Genomic DNA, 16,267 nt, shown 5'->3' with positions numbered 1-16,267 from the left:
GTTGTCTTTCATGTTCAGTTTGCTGTATGCTGAGAAGCGAGCCCGCCCAGACTTCTCACTGGACTGTGATGGCTCTGCTGTAATCATTCATTGTATCACAGCTAGGAAGTGAACTTCTCAGCTTGCTTTTCTTTTCTTTGTTTTAACTTCTCAGCTTTTTAAGTGTTGAGAGGAAGACCTCAAACACCTTAAATCCACCTCCACAACAAAGCATCCATAAAAGCCTTCATTTATAGCTACTTAAAATTTTCTTCCTGAAAAGGAATGTTATAGAAAGTAAAATCTCTTGTTCATGGAGATAACAAGAAGACCAAAAAAAAAAAAAAAAAAATGCAGCCTCCAGAACATAAAACCTGAAGCCACAAATCAGGTGGAACCATCTGAAATCACCCTGATGCAAAAAAAAGCCTTAGCTAGAGTCCCAGCAGGTGTGACGGAGCCCCAGGCAGGTCAGGGGCTTACTCACTCCCTGAAAGAGACACCTGACTCCTGTGCTCAATAAGTCTTGCTGTGAGAAAGTTTTTCTTGGGCCAAGCCCACCTATCTCTCCTTACACACCCAGCTTCTGCCCTCTTAAGAAAATGGAGCCACTCTGTAACTAATTTCATCTAAAAAAATGATAATCAGGCTCCCTCATGTATGGACATTTCCAGGCCTCTCACTGTTGCATCCTTGTTGTGGGCATTGTGTGGTTTGCAAACGTTGACCTAAGGATGCTGCTTTCTAGGTGTGGCAACACTGAGATCAAATTTCCTGAACTCTGGGGCCCTGTGGGTTGGGGAGCGCTTCTCCCAACAGCACCAGCCATGAAGTTTTCTTGTCACAGTTTTTTTTAGTCTCTCTTTGAGGATTCTGAGTTCCATCAGCACTCCTCACTTAGACACACACACACGATGCCATGTGGGCCCCTTCCTATATGACAGCAGGGTGTGAAGTCTGAGTCTCATCACATCATCACAGCCCAATGGGTAGGGACAAATGACCTAATGAAACAAACCCTGAGCTGACAGTCAAGAGCCCCAGTTCCTCCACACTGAGCTCACTTCCAAGATTGCTGTGTGACCCTAGGCAGTCACTTAACTGCTCTGAGCCCATTTCTTTATCTGTAAACATTCTCTAATAATCCATACAGTTCTTCTCTCCCAACCTGCCATCCACTGGGATCCCTCAGCCACCCACTTCAGGACATACCCCATCATGCCAACCAAGGTCAACAGTGTTGGATCTTTATGGCTCTTCATCCATGAATAAGTAGTAAAATTTTACATGGGATCTTTTCCTTTTAAAAGCACAGTCCGGTATGAAAGAGGATGGAGACTGAACAGTCTTTCGACGTGGCCCTTTTTAGGGTCTGTGATGGGTTGACTTCACAGTTGGGACTTCTGTGCTGCTCTGATAGTGTCTTCAAATAGCTGTGCAAGACTGCCTGTCGTCCAGGGTGATGTGCTCGCTCTCCCCAAAGGACGTGCCATTCTGAAGAAAATTTGGTCCTCATAAAAGGCCATTTTTATGTTTTCTCTGTAACTTCATGACACAGAATTCTGTGTAGTTATAAAAGTCATTCTAGCCCTGACAAGGTAAAGCTAAAGGAGTTCGTCATCACCAGGCCATTGTTACATGAAATGTTAAAGGGACTTATTTCAGAAAAAGAAGATTAAAACTGTGAACATTTAAATGATAACAAATTCACAACTACCAACAATTGAATCTAAAAAAACAAAAACAAACTAAGCAAACAACCAGAACAAGAACAGCATTAAGTATGGAAATCATTTGGAGGGTTATCGGCTGGGAGGGGGAAGGGGGAGAAATGGGGAAATGGTGCAGGGATTAAGAAGCATAATTGAGAGGTACAAAATAGACAGAGGGGCGTAAAGAATAGTATAGGAAAGGGAGAAGCCAAAGAACTTACATGCATGACCCATGGAAAGGAACTAATGGGGGGATTGCTGGAGAGAAGGGGGTACTGGGTGGAGGGGGGGAAATTGGGACAACTGTAATAGCATAATCAATAAAATATACTTTAAAAAAGAAAAAAGAAAAAAGACCATTTTGCCCCTAAATCCTAGTGGTGTTCCTAGAGTTAACCCAGGAATGTCATCTTGGAAAACTATCTGTGGGAGACTATTTAGAATCAATTGCTGGGTGATGGGTACTGTGGGACTCCCCCGCAGAGAGGCTGCACACTCCCACCAGCAGTGGGTGAGAACAGAGTTTCTTGTTGACTTGCCAACAGAGCATGTCACCCAACTTTGGCGTCTGCTAATCCAGTTAAGTGGAAAGCGGTGTACCGGCTGGAGATTTGCTACTACACTGAGTGAGGTCATTGGGCATCTTCTAATATGTCCAAGGGCAGTGTGTGTTTTGTTTTGCAGGTAGTTGTCTGTATATGTTCATCACCCATTTTTCTATTGAGTCATTCCCAAATGGTCCTTCTTTGAGCCACAAGAGCCACCGCTAGCACCCTCTGCTGATACTTAAAACCGACTCTCTGGAGCCACGAAGAACAAGAAATAAACAGACTGGCTGCAGTCACTCGGGTAGGAGCAGTGCCTTTCAAGTGAACACAGGGTAGAAGTTGTGCTTCATACCAAGATTCTAGTCTTAGGAGGTAGTAACACTCCCTCTCCCACTGCTGTGCAGACACATCCTTCTAGTGAGAAACCAAACCCCCCTGTTCACGATCACCCTGTGAATGTGAGGACTGCCTCGGGACTGGCCAAACAATCTCTTCCTCTGAACTACTGTGATTAGGTAAGGAATCATCATGTGACCTATACCTGCCCAATCAGAGCCCTCCCTGGGACTTCTGCCAGACACAGGGAAGGAAGGCCACTTTCTTTTTGCTGGTGTCACTAGCTTGAAGGACACTGCAGGGCAACTTTGCTGCATGCGGGAAACCTGCCTGGGAAGGAAGCCAGCTGCGGAAATCAAAACTGAGAGAAGAAGAAAAAGAGATTGAGCCCTCGGATTCCACCGTGCCTGGTTTCCCCACTTCCACAAGCCAGTCAATGCCCTCCTCTGCTTAAAACTGTATTTCTATTACTTGCCACCAAAGAGACCCTAAATAGAAACACTGAAAGACTTGTACTCACCCTGTCTGGGCTGATGTCCAGAGCGTCACAGACCGTGACGGCAAAGTGCTTGGCCCTTTCAAAGCTCCCTTTCCCGATGCTGTGGGAGCCATCAATCAGAAACAGGACGTCCACCGCAGCGGAACACCACATAACTAGGGGAGAGGGGACAGATGGCTGACAACCAGCTTCCTTGCAGTCTGGTCCTAAGAGGGTCTCACTTCCAAAGCAAAGAGGAGGCAGGAACGACCCTGTGGTAGGTCACCTGCTGCTCCTCCTCTTAGGGCAGTGAAGGAAGTAACACTGGGAAAGGTCCACGCCAGAGGCCTTTATGTGGAAGTCTATGGTAATGGTAGACTCTAAGTCAACACCACCAACTGAGCGGTATCACAGGAGGAGGGCCTGCCGGGCCAGGAAGAGATCCCGAAGAGCCCTGGTCCCAGCCCTCGAGGGCCACAATCTAGCCTGGGACACAGCCAAGGCCCCTGCTACAAGAGGCCACACTGTACCCAGGAGTTTAGTTAGTAACAGCCAGCATAAATGCATCTTTCCCGTGTGCCGGCTGCTGCTTTAAACGCTTTATATGCATTAAATAGCTTCACCCTTAGATTACTTTTTCAAGAAAAATTTTTAATAGTTTTATTGAGATAGCATTCACACATCCTATAATTCACCCAATTAAAGTACATAGCTCAATGGTTTTTAGTATATTCACAGATGCATCCCATCATGCTCTCAGCCAGTCGGAGAACACTTCCCATCACCTCACGAAGAAGCCCTGTATTGTTCAGCTGTCAGCTCCCCAGGCCCGCACCCGCACCCCAACATTGACTGAGGAGGCCTATTCCCCCTGGAGAGATGAGGAAGGAAGGGCACGCAGTAACATTCCTAAGGACCGAGTCCTGGGAAGCGGTGGAGCCACGACTCCAGCCCAGGCTGTGTGGCCCCAGAGTTCAAACCTCGCGTCACCACGAAGACGTAAGCCAGCGGACATCAGAGAAGCACCGGGGACGTGGTGCCACCCGGAAGGCAGCACATGAAGCCAGTCTCACCGGAGAGGGAAGGAAGGGTTGTGCAGGGGCCCTGGGAAGGGGCAGCTGAGCAGGACGGGAGGGGGAGGAATACGGCGGCAGACGAGGCCGCTTGGCTGGACAGTGGTCCCCAACAGAAGACCTCAAAGCATGAGCCAAGGAACCAGTCAGCCAGGGAAAGACAAGTACCATGCGATTTCACTTATATGTAGAATCTAAGAATAAAATAAACGAACAAACGAAACAGAAACAGACCCGCAGACACAGTTGCCAGAGGGGAGAAGCGGTAGGGGTGCTGGGTGGAAAACACAAAGGAATTGAGAAGCATAGACTGGTAGTTACAGAACAGTCACGGGATGTAATAAAGCACAGCACAGGGGATACAGTCAACAACACTGTAATCACTATGTACGGTGCCAGGTGCATACTTGAAATATCAGGGGGATCACTGGGTAAAGTAAATGATCGATTGTCTAACCACTATGCCATACACCTGAAACCAAAGCAAAATAATATTTAAAGTAAACTGTAATTGAAAAATAAAAAAAAAAGAATAAGTTTTAAAAATAAATTTGGCCACCGGGATTTACCAGGGGTATGTTACTCAAGAGAGGGTCGTGGTCGGCCCGGGGTTGGGAGGATGACACCGGCCACAGCGTGAAAGGAGGACGGGAGTGGGGTGAAACCTGTCCGGAGTAACATGATTTCCCGAGCGTCCGTCACGAAGAGGCTGAAGTGGGCGTTTAGAGTTGAGTAAAACAACACGGGCTTACGTTTGCTGGCGGCTGAGATCTTCCCAGTGGTCTCCCTGCTGACGTGGACTTCCTGAAGGGGGAGGGACCGGGGTGCTAGGAGAGAAGAACCAGAAGCGGTCATTACGAGCAGAGACGGGGGAGCCGCAGTCTCTACGCTGCGCCACCAGAGCGCACGAGTGCTAAGAAAGAAAGCAGGAACGTGGAGCAGTCTAATGACATTGTATCTCAAATATTCCTAGATGCATAGCATAAAGGAACCCTCCAATTATGCCTTTCCTATGAGGTATTTTTGTATTTGAAATTGAAGAGAAAAATTAAAAATTATACACAGAAGGGCTATCAGGAGCCGAACAGATTTTGCCCCTGGTTGGGTATCATAACTGGGTTCTCCGCTGAATGCCAGAGAAATTAACCTTGGATGTGAACAGGTAACTCAGGAGAAAGATGGTTCACAGAAAAGCACAAGGAGAGACTGCTTGAACTCTAACAATAAGATACCATTTTTAAAGTGAAATTTCTGAATTTAAAGGTAACTGGGGAAAGTTTAATTCAGGAAGAATGGCGAGTGGTGGCACCGTAAATTGGTACAACCCTTCTGGAAAATAATTTAGCCAACTACATTAAGTAGCGTAAAAACCACGCTTTGACCCTGTGGGATCACACCTGGGAACTGATCCAAAGGAATGATTTTAGAGCCGGAAAGTGTGCGTGGAGACACTGCCTGCAACGTTGTCGTGACAGGGGCCTGCCGGCGGCAACCGATGTCCAAAGAGACAGGAAGGACTATGAGTAAATGCTGACATACTCGTTCAATGCCATGAACATGAACAAGGGCTAGTGAGTTTGGGGGTAGGAAATTCGTGGGTATGGTTTTCATTCTTTTATATCATTCTTTCACATGATACCCAGTAAACCTGCAAAATGGCCTAGGAGAGCCATCAATAACAATACAATTAACCCTGAGGGCCATGAGGGTGACACTTGGAGAGGTCATCTGAAAAGTCAACTGCAGCCAGTCATGTCTAGTGGCAGAGTGCTCTGTACATAGCCATATCCGGTGGGTAAGCACAGAGGAAGCAAAGCCGGGGTGGGCAGAACCCAAGAGCAGACTGGGCCAAAGAGGGGGCAGAGGACCAACCATGAGCATGGGGTGCTGCTGGGGAAGGAGGCAAAGGAGAGGAAGCCAGGGACCAGGGTGGAGGGGGGCAACTATACCGTGCAGAGAAGCTGGGCTCATGGGGATTTGCAACTGCCAGGCAAGTAATCAGGAGGGAGACACCAAAAGATGATGTCCGGTTCTGGGGGGATGCCCCTCGTTGGTGGCGCCCCCTGGGTTCTTCTCCTTTCCCTACTCCCCAGTGCAAACTAAACTGGTTCCTAGTCAACCCCCATCCACCTCCCCACCATAATCTTTGAGCAGTTTCTACTCACCAGATATGCCCTCCCCTCAATCTCTACTCATGGAGAAGATGGTTCTGGGCCAATATGCTGACTCAGCAATTGGTTCCACAGTCAAAAGTTATCAGGCAAAAGTTGTCAGGCAAATATCTTTCATGAGGTGCAAGATAGTGTGTAATCATCACTGCTGTTCTGCCGCCAGAGGCAGGAATAAGACAGAAGCTATAAATACACACAGTAGACCGAAAGGAACAAAAATCATGCACTTCCATAAAAAAATGAAAATGGTAGACGTTCACACAGAGACAGAACAACACATCCCACCCCCACCCCCCAAAAAAGAACATAAAAATCACTCAATAATTTAGCAAGTTGTTATTCCAGCAAAGAGGCTTTCTGCTCCATGGCATTCAGACGTTAAAATCTCGCCAACTTTTGGGCGTTATATCCCACCCATAATGGGGTGATATTTCCGTGGGCCCTGCTCCCCCACAAGTTCCCTGGGCAGGAACATCTCCTTGCCGGTCCTCCACAGAGCCGCACCCAGCTCTGCACACAGCAGACGGGCACCAAGGTTTCCTGAACGAGTCCATGAATTACTGGCAAAGGGCCCAGGAGCTGAGGAATCCCTAAGGCCCTAAAAGAAAACACTGCTCCTTTTTAAACCTCTTACCAGCCAATCCTCCAGCTGGAGACAGGCCAGTTGTCTCCCCAGATGGAAGAGAGAGGAGCTCTGTGACCAGAGACGACTTACTAAAGATGTCACTCAGCTAATGTGCCTCTGTGCTGTGCACCCAGCTGCTATAGCAGGTGTCAGGCTTCAGGGGAGCCCTCCTGCTGCCTGGGTGATGCTTCCATTGCTCCCCTGTGAAATAACCTCAGGACTCTGCAGAGGATGCCCTGGAAGAGGGAGCTGGTGAATGGATGATTGCTGCTTCCTCTCCTAACAGGGCAGCCCAGCCTCTGAAGACCTCCTGCCTGGGCCCCAGAACTAGAATCTCCTGGGGCAGGGGTGGGGGATGGGGATGGTGCTAAGGAGAATCACTGATCTACTGGAAGCCTTTCACTGCAGCCAAGGTTTAGAGAGAGAATTCCTGTACCTTCTTGTCTTCCCCACAGGAGACCAGAGTGGTGGTACCAGCCTGGAAATCAGGAGACTTGGGTTTTCCTTTCAGCTCTACTGTCGACAGCTCTGCAACACCAGGCCAGTCACACAGCCTCTCTGGGCCTCCCCTGCCTCATCTGCACAACTCAGGATGGTCAGATCCAGTGCTCTGTACCATGGACAGGGCCACAAAAGGAGAAGTTCTGTGATGAGTGGGAGCAGGACTTGACTAGGGACTACATTCAGGCCCTGTAGCCAAGCATGTCATATCTCTCCCCAATGTCCTGACCATGAAGTCACTGTCCACCTGCATGATTTCGAGGGGGGTGGGGGGAAACAGGTAAGCTGAGCAACCACCCCTCTTCTTCCAGCCTCTCTTATCTCCCCCAGGCTCCGTGGAACAGGCAAATGGTGACAGCAGCCAACTCAGCAGAGAAAATACACCTACCTACTCACAGAAACCCAGACCAGGGAGGAGCCGCACCAGAGAAGCTCAGAGACAGCAGGAGGCTCCCGAGCTGGACTCGGAGGGCTGGCCACCCAGTCCACAACAATCGCAAAACACGCCCATTCCTTTCTACCAGCTCAGGCTTCATGGAGGCCAGAATTTGGGAAGGACCAAGTGGGAAGATCCACTTCTTGAGCACCAAGCGCATGCCAAGCCCAGTGCTAGGTGCTGAGATTACACAGTAGCGAATAAAGAATACATGGTCTCGTTCCCTTGGACCACACAAAAATAAAGTCATATCTGTGTTAAGTGCTATATAGCCGGTGGCCCAAGGCTATAGGAGGTTTTAACAGGGACATCTGACCCAATCTGGGGCCCAGGGGCAAATGTGCTGGGTTCTGAAGGATGAGTAGGAGTTCACCAGGGCAGCCGTGCTGGGGTAAGGCAGCGATCCAGGGAGAGGGGCCACCGTAACTGGGAGTTGCTAGGGCAGGAGGGAGACAGGGTGCTGGGCAGGAAGGGGTGTGGATGGCAGCACAAAGGGTGCGGAGGGGGCCTCAGAGAGGACCAAAGGTGGCTGTGGGGTCAGAGCAGGCAGGGCCTCTAAGAGCAATGGGACACACATGACTTAAAAGTTTCAGACAGAGGGTGGAAGTGGAGAGGGGTCCAGACAGGATCTGATTTGCATCCTGAAATGGTTGCTGTGTGGAGAACGGGCTGGAGGAAACCCAGGGTGGACCAGGCAGGGGGCTGCTGCAGAGGTCCCAGCATGCGAGGCTGGGGCTCAGACCCGCAGGTGGCCATGAGGTGGGCAGACTCAGGTGCATTCAAGGGACCTTTAGACGTTAAGATTGACAGGATGTGAGACAAACCAAACCCCTTAACACCTTACACCTCCCCACCCCCCAGCACAAAAGCTCACCTCCCGCAAACAGGAAAATGGAGATGGCTTCCAGCAACAGGACAGAGGGCATGTTGATGCGACTCTAGGAAGAAACAAAGCAACAGCAATGATCTCTGTGAGCTCCCCAAGTCACGCATGCAAACAAGCTGACAACTGCTCGGCCTCCCCTGAAGGTACCCAATATGGCCCTAGAGTCCCCTCCTCGCCATAGGAACTACAGTAGCCTGGAGGAGACCCAAATTTTTAAAAGCCACAGGAGACTTGACTCCCATGACTGTGATTTTAAAGGACAATCTAACGTCTTCCCAAGACACCCGCTCCCCAAACCCCATCCCCGACCCCAGCTCCTTTGCAGACCCTGGGCAAGGAGCAAGCCCTGTGTCCACATTAGAATTAAGAGACAGAGTCCTGGCCTGAAGATTTGATTTCAATATCTTTGTTTCATCAAACCTAGCAAAGTCACCAAGCTTATATTTTCTAAATTATTTATAAACAGTGATGTGGCTGAAGAAACAAATTTGTAAAGTTTTTTTTTTTTCTTTATTGCCTAATCATGCTTATAGTATGGGTAAATTTCAGTTCCATGGAGCCTGATTATTTATCAATTTTTGAGGGAAGTATTAGTGTGAAGAGAGCGCTTTTAATAAGAAACTGACTGTAACTTTGATTCCATAAGGGCACACACCTGAGGTGTACTTCTGATGTTAGCTGCCAGGCCTAGGAAATGGATCATTATCTTTTTAATGGACAATGCAGACAACCTTAGCTTTTAGCAAGTACACATGTAGGGTAAGAACCAAAGGGTTGTACAGAATGAATTTTATACTTTCCCCCCAGTACCATTTAGCAGGGAAATATCGAAAAATATCTTGAGTCTAGAAATCCTATTTTTTGCCTCATGGGATCCAATATATTCAAGATCTCACCCTGCACTTGCCCTGCATTAAACTTGCCCTTTAAGAAAACGCTTGGACGAGCCAGGCAGTGTCAAATGTAGGTCCTACTAAAGTTTCCTTCCATTAAACACATAACACTGACACTCATGTAAGAGAAATCTCTGCAGAGAAAAACCCCAGGCAGAGATACGGGAAAGGGAAACAGGGTCCAGGGGAACCCCAGGTTCTAGAGGCGAGGGCAGAGAGAGGTCAGTCACTTCCAAGGGCACAGGGAAAACTCAGTTCACCCTTGATGCACCCCACTCAGAAAGTTCCTTCAACATCTTAAATAAGCGCCACTCTCCCGCACCTAAGATGATGAATAACAAGGCAGGAGCCCCAAGTCTTCAACTAGGTACCGTGGGCCTTCCGACCTGCCCACCCCTACCAGGGAACGCTAGTTCTCCCAAACACACGCAGGCATTTCCCCTCGCAGCAGACGGAACTGCCTCTAACGTCACCTGCACTAAAATGAGCTCTCCCGCAAACTGGCACTCCCCCAGCTTCCCAGCTGCAAGAGCTAAACAACTCCGATTTCAGAGGGTTTGCTGAGCAGGCTGAGAGGCGTGGCTGCCTCGAAAACTAGTCACCCAGGAAATGTAGATCCTGCCGCGGAAAGGTTTCAAGTGATCCAGCTCATGTTCATAAATCTGCTCTGGCCAGACCTTACTTGGAATTACAGGGAATGAGGACAAACAGAGGGGGCGTGCTATGGGGCCAGTACTAACACCGCCCCCACCCCCGCCCACAATCCCACCCGCAGAGAGTCGGCAGGAGGGAACGAAGGAGAGGGTCCCCGCAGGCAGCACCGCAGCACCGAGTGAAAGAGGAACCTTGGAGCGAATGAGCCACACTCCCCTCAGACACTAACAGAGGCGGTCACTGAGGCCAGAACAGGGGAGGGTCCTGCATTCTGGACCCTCCACACGGCTTCTGGAGCCAAAGGCAGCTCGGGGCCTTGAGCCACTGCTCAGAACTTCGTCCACATGGAGATGGCACCCCTCTAAGTGACTCCCTGGCAGGCAGGGGACACACCTGGCTCGTGGTGGCAAAGAACCTGCACCCTGAACCCAAGAGCACCTGCTTCTCATCTGATGCAGTGTGACCCTGAGAGCGGCCACAGTTCCTCACTCATGAAAGGAGGGAAGAGGTTGTTCCAGATGCTGCTAAGGCTTTAAAAATCCCCTTTGAACTCCCCTCCCACCTCTGGTGGTCAGACTTTACTCCACTGTATATTCAATTCATTGGAGTTCGGAACATTTCTGAAAGAAATGAAGTCAAATGTCCCAGCCAACTGAGAGTCTTTGTGCTTCAGGTGGCTAAGGGGCTCATTGCCCCTAATGTAGGTGGAAACCAGAGATTCAATATTGGGGGAGTGGGGAGATCAGGCGGAAGGTGGACAGAGAGCATCATGTTTGGGTGGCTGAGGAACCGCCATGCTTCCTGCTCGCTTCCAGCCGGGCAGCCAGACGCATGTCAGCAAGGCACTTCCCTTTCCCCCAAGGACAAGTTTTCTTTCCTCTCACTCCACACTACAGACGCAGGACAAGTCCCCACCTGCCACCTGGCAGCCCGGCGAGGGCCAGGCCTGGGGACAAGAGGCAGGGTAGGGCAAAGGTGAAGGGCTTCTCAAGGCTCTCTAGTCCTTAAGTTCAGGATGATTTTCTGGGTCACAGCTTCTGACCCTGGGCACATGCAGGACTCTGAGGCTCACGCCTGTTCATTGTTAATTAAACAAGGATTCTAGCGGCCTCCCCAGGCTGCCATGAGGACAAGGTGGAATGAAGTCTGGAAGGTTCCTGCCACACAGTAAACACTACCCCCCTCCCTCTGCCGTGAAACAAACCTACACCACTTCATCTCGCTCTGTTATGTGTGCTTGCTTGCCCAGGTGAATGCTCCATTCAGCGCGTTCAAATAAAATGTATGTTGACAATCTGCAAATTGATGCAAAAGTCAAATGCTTCCCCCTAAGTGTTTGGATGGGATGGCCACTTCACCTCCGTCCCTGTCCTCCAACACAACCCCTATAGTCACTGTGCGCACAACTGCATCAGAGGTGCCTGCTGGGTAAGCTGAGCACCACAATGCCCGCCACCCATCACAGGCGGGAGACTTCAGATCAATCTTGGTGCTCACTGCCAAAATAAATGAAGCGAATGCCACTTCAGTGCTGCTGAAGGATTAACAGTGCTCTTTACTCACTGTTGCCACCCAACTGTTTCTAATATTGAGCTTCTTCTCCCTTCCTCACATAGCAAAACTTTCTTGAGACACTAATTCGACATTCTAAATACAACCCTATATCTAAAAACTTTATTTTGAGAGGGAGGGAAAAGGAGGGAGAAAGAGAAACATCGATGTGTGAGGGAAACGTCAGTCGGTTGCCTCTACATGCGCCCTGACCAGGAATCAAACTGGCGACCTTTCGCTTTGCAGGACAGTGCCCAGCCAACTGAGTCAGCCACACCGGTCAGGGCTCTAAAAACGTTTTTAAAAGAATGGGTTCCATAGTAAAACTCGACAGCTACTACCATCAAGCAGGTATTTACTGTGTGCCTACTGCTGCACTCCATACCTAGTTGTCTTCTCTCTCCAAATCCGTACGGTCAGCCAGTGAGCATATTATCCCCATTTTACAGATGAGAACACTGAGGCATGGAGTGTTCTGCCCCAGGTTATTCAGCTAATAAGGAGGCTGGGACTTCATTCTGGCCTCTGGGTGATCTGCTCAATCCATCATCCCCCGAATCAGGATAAAGGAACAGAAGTATAATTAAAACTCTGCCATCCCGAATCCCACCCTTTGGCAGTTCTCCACCCAGCTAATAACCTGCCAGCAACCCCCACCCCGGAGCACATGAGAAGATTTCCAGAGCTCTCTGCAGACACAGACCATTCTCTCCCAGGTACACCTTGTTAAGCCTTTTCCATTACAAAACACATCCATCAATCCCATTTGTTCATTTCTGTTCCATTACTCATGCTAATCCCAGGCATCATTCCTGGCTTCTGGGACTCACACATGTACTTAGATGCCCCCCACCCCCACCCCCAATCTTCTCATCTGACTGTTGTCCACAAATCCTGGTTCCACACGGAGGCATTTGGGGACAGCAGGTGAATGGGGTTTGCTGCAGGGCACCGCAAAACACTGCACTCTGGGATTATACTTCCCACAATATAGGAAGAAACCAAGGCCAAAACAAGGCTACTTTTGAAAAAGAAGGGCAGACTGGCGATAGCTAAAGGCAGTTTTACAGGACAATGCCGGCCTTCTCCTCTATGATCGGAAATGAAATGAGTGCAGGGTGAAAAAGGAAACCACTTCCACCTCCTTACAAAATGCAATTCTAACCCCAAATATTAGATTAGCTCTTGGCAGCCTCCTCTCAATGGGCCGGGATGGAAACCTGAGCCCTTGAACAAGAACAGTCCACGCCTGAACAGGAAGACTAAAACCAGAGGTAGAAGTCTCCAGCTAGGAAGCCATTGGAGTCTTTTGCTCTAACAATCACCTTACTTGTCCATCTGGGTTCAGGCCCGGAGTCTAGGGAAGTGGACAGCACATTTCTAGTTTGATGAGATGGGGAAAGCATTTTCAAAGCAGCTCAGGGAACAATCTGCTCCCCCTCAAAGAATCCCAGATTTTCAGAACCCAAGAGTCAAGACAACCAGAAGTCAGCACCAGGGACAAACAATATGCTGTTTGCATTCCCTGACTGTTTCGGAGAAAGCTGTGCAGACAGGCGGAGCCGCCAATACTCACCCCACATGCCAAGAGATATTTTTCGCCAAAAGAGATTTTAATGTTTTGATGATCTTTGAAAATCCTTTAAGTTGCACAAGACCCAAATTCACTGCCTTGGGACTCTAGGAAGCACACACACAGGGCTGGAAGTCCAGAGACTGAGTTCCAGCCTCTGTCTGCTTGTAACCAGCAGGGAGACTCTGAAGGCAACAGCTTCTCCTGCCTCAGGCCATTCGGCTGTCAGATGGGGAGAATCTCAGTTTCATAAACTCACGCAGTGTTGTCAATTTCCTATAAAACAGTTTTACCTATTGGTAAAACACTTTCTAATTGTCAGATGGTAAAAGATGATTACATATATCCATTTCATGTCACAACAGTCGTAAGCCCATAGGGTAGGCATGGTCATTTGCATTTTTAGGCATGAAAATGGCCTTGGAGAAGTTGGGCCTGAGGTCCCAGAACTAGTGAACCACAGCCTTGGCGTCAAGCCCAGGTCTTCTGATTGCGGGCAGCTCGGCTGTGACCAGAGTGTGCAGTACAGAGAAGACACGCAAAGGGAGAAGGAGCATGAGCCCCGCTGGGACGTTTCTTCGCTTCGCTCTCTCAATGTCCTTCTCTCAGAAACAGGGATGGCATCACCTATTCTATGAACCTGGGAATGTTGCTGCCAGGATCCCATGAAACCACAATGCAAAAGCCCCTTGGCCAGGGCCAAGTTTCCTCAGTGGAGATCAGGGAAGCCCAGTTCAAGGGAAGGGACCTGGGACCAGGAAAGGAAGAGAGGGCTCAAGACAGTCATCATATTCAGGGAGGTCCTGCAGGTAATTCTGCAGGTAAAAAAGCAAGCAGTCTGGAACTGTTTAGAGGATAAAAAGGTAAACTAAAGGAAGAATGTCAAGTGTATTCGGCTGTCCCAGGGAGCTGGCATGGGGTGGTGATGCTGAGATGGGGGTGTTGCACAGATAGACCCTCCCTTGTGCAGAGATCCCCAATAGCTTTGTAGATGATGGTTGGGATTTATTTCTTTTTTAAATATCATTGTAGGATAAAATTAAAAACCAGCCATCCGAAACTAACACAGAATAATATTGAATGTAAAGTGTAACTGAAAAAAAAAGCTATTCTGTTACAGTCCTCCCAATTAAAAAATGTTTGTAACTGACATGTGAACTACAAAAGTTTGAGGACCCCTGTTCTAGGACACTCCGTAGTGCCGCTGACACTTCCACTGGCCTAATTATATGAAATTTCATTTGTTCAATGAAAACTATTGAGCATCTACCCTGTGCCCAGCACCCTTCCAGGTGTTGGGAATGCAATGGAAATGCCCTGTAAGATGTACCCCTGGTGGGGACATTCTTAACAAAAGGCTTTTACATTTGAATCAGTAGTTGATCCCCACCATCATCACCTGCCAACTAATGACTGTACCCATTATGAAGCTCGTCAAAACCCCAGGAGTCCCGGTTCCTGGCGGTTTGCCCTGGGGCAGTCTTCCACCTCTCTGGGTCTCAGTTTCCTCATATGTAAAGACATGAGCATCTGACTACGATTCATTCCAGGGGACCCGAGTCTGTAGCGGATAAGGGGAATAGCCACTCCAAGCTCTGGATGGCGGACCAAAAACCAGATTCAAAGGAAAATATGTTGTTGATGGTTTTCAGTCAAACAAGAATGAAGAAGGAAGAAATTCCACTCTGGCCATGGGATTTTGCCTGGGGACCTAGTCTGGGAAATTCCTACTTAAACACAGTCAAGAGGTGACTCTGAGCTGGATTTCTATAAGAGAAGAGAATGGGCCACAGCCCGCCTGAAAAAGGGCTCAGGGGTGCTGGCTTTTCTGACTGATTCCTTCTCTTTTCTGACCCTTTCCTCAATAAATGCACATTTCTTAATACTAGAAGCCAAACAGAGCTTGAATTTTTAAACTTCAATTTATAAAACACTCAGAGGGTCTAGGGTTCTTGTTTGTGTTTTAATTAAGTGACTTTATAATTTGAAAATTGTAAGGTTCCAATTATTCAGTTCCAAGACACCAAACGCACTGTACTGTGTTCCCATTGAAAGGCGCCTCTCAGCTGGGCAGCTATGGATTCCGCAACGAAAGGGCAACAAGGTGGCCTCTTCCCTTCTCTTCTGCCTGGATGCCCACCAGGTTTTTAAATAGACACCCCCGGGCACGTTTAAAAAGTGCAACTCTGAGACAGTCCCACTTACCATCCCAGCAGGCAGCCAAGGGCCGGGCCCTGGGCAAGAAAGGAGCAGAAGGTAGGTGGTGACGATTGTGGGCTTGCCAGCTTGCAAAATCACGGTGGAGGACAAGTCCCCCCAGACTTCCCATCGCCTAAGGGCGCGTCTCTCAGGGGCAGCGGCCCCTCTTGGGCTCTGCTTGCAGAGACTTCCGGGGAGGGGGCACTAGGCTGCTGGCAAAAAACTGCAGATGCTCTATAATGGGGTGGGGGTGGGGGTAGGGCGAAGGTTGGGTATGTCCCCAAGCTTGATTCAGAAGACAAGCTCCTTCTGTGGCTGTGTCAAGCAGTTCAGGTTTAATATGTAAGTTCCCTCCTCCACTCCCAACCACCAAGACCCTGTCCCCTTACCTGCGGTCCTTGCCCCTCAGCTCGAGGCTCCGGTGCCCGGGACTCAAGGGAGGGGCCGCTGTGGGACCCGCTGCGCTCCCTTGCCCAAGACCCCGACCGGTTCGCCCCGAAGCCGGCTGGGGAGTGGGGGTGGGGGGCCGGAGGAGGCGTGCGCCAGGTGCGCTCTGCCCCGGGAGAGCGCAGACAATGCCGAACAAAGCCCGCAACTCCGCTGCGTCCACGCGGAGCCGCACGGTCTCCGCGCTCCGGTTAGGGGCGACTGG

General features: G+C 49.4%; 1 protein-coding gene across 1 annotated transcript in view; it reads right to left on the bottom strand.

Annotated features, from left to right (window-relative positions):
- The window catches only part of VWA2 (von Willebrand factor A domain containing 2), a 38,671-nt gene extending 22,591 nt beyond the window's left edge, over positions 1-16,080 (bottom strand). Inside the window, exons 1-4 of the mRNA XM_090278641.1 lie at positions 16,005-16,080; positions 8,734-8,797; positions 4,879-4,953; positions 3,096-3,229 (exon numbers count right to left, since the gene is read on the bottom strand). Of these exons, the coding sequence (XP_090134767.1) occupies positions 3,096-3,229; positions 4,879-4,953; positions 8,734-8,785 (261 nt within the window). The 5' untranslated portion in view covers positions 8,786-8,797; positions 16,005-16,080. The remainder of the gene's footprint in view (positions 1-3,095; positions 3,230-4,878; positions 4,954-8,733; positions 8,798-16,004) is intronic.
- Between the last annotated feature and the right edge of the window lie 187 nt (positions 16,081-16,267).

Source organism: Furipterus horrens, unplaced genomic scaffold (assembly GCF_987537825.1).
Source record: "Furipterus horrens unplaced genomic scaffold, mFurHor1.1.pri manual_scaffold_5, whole genome shotgun sequence".
Lineage (NCBI taxonomy): Eukaryota > Metazoa > Chordata > Mammalia > Chiroptera > Furipteridae > Furipterus > Furipterus horrens.
Note: the sequence above shows the minus strand (reverse complement) of the source record. Positions and strands in the feature narration are given on the sequence as shown.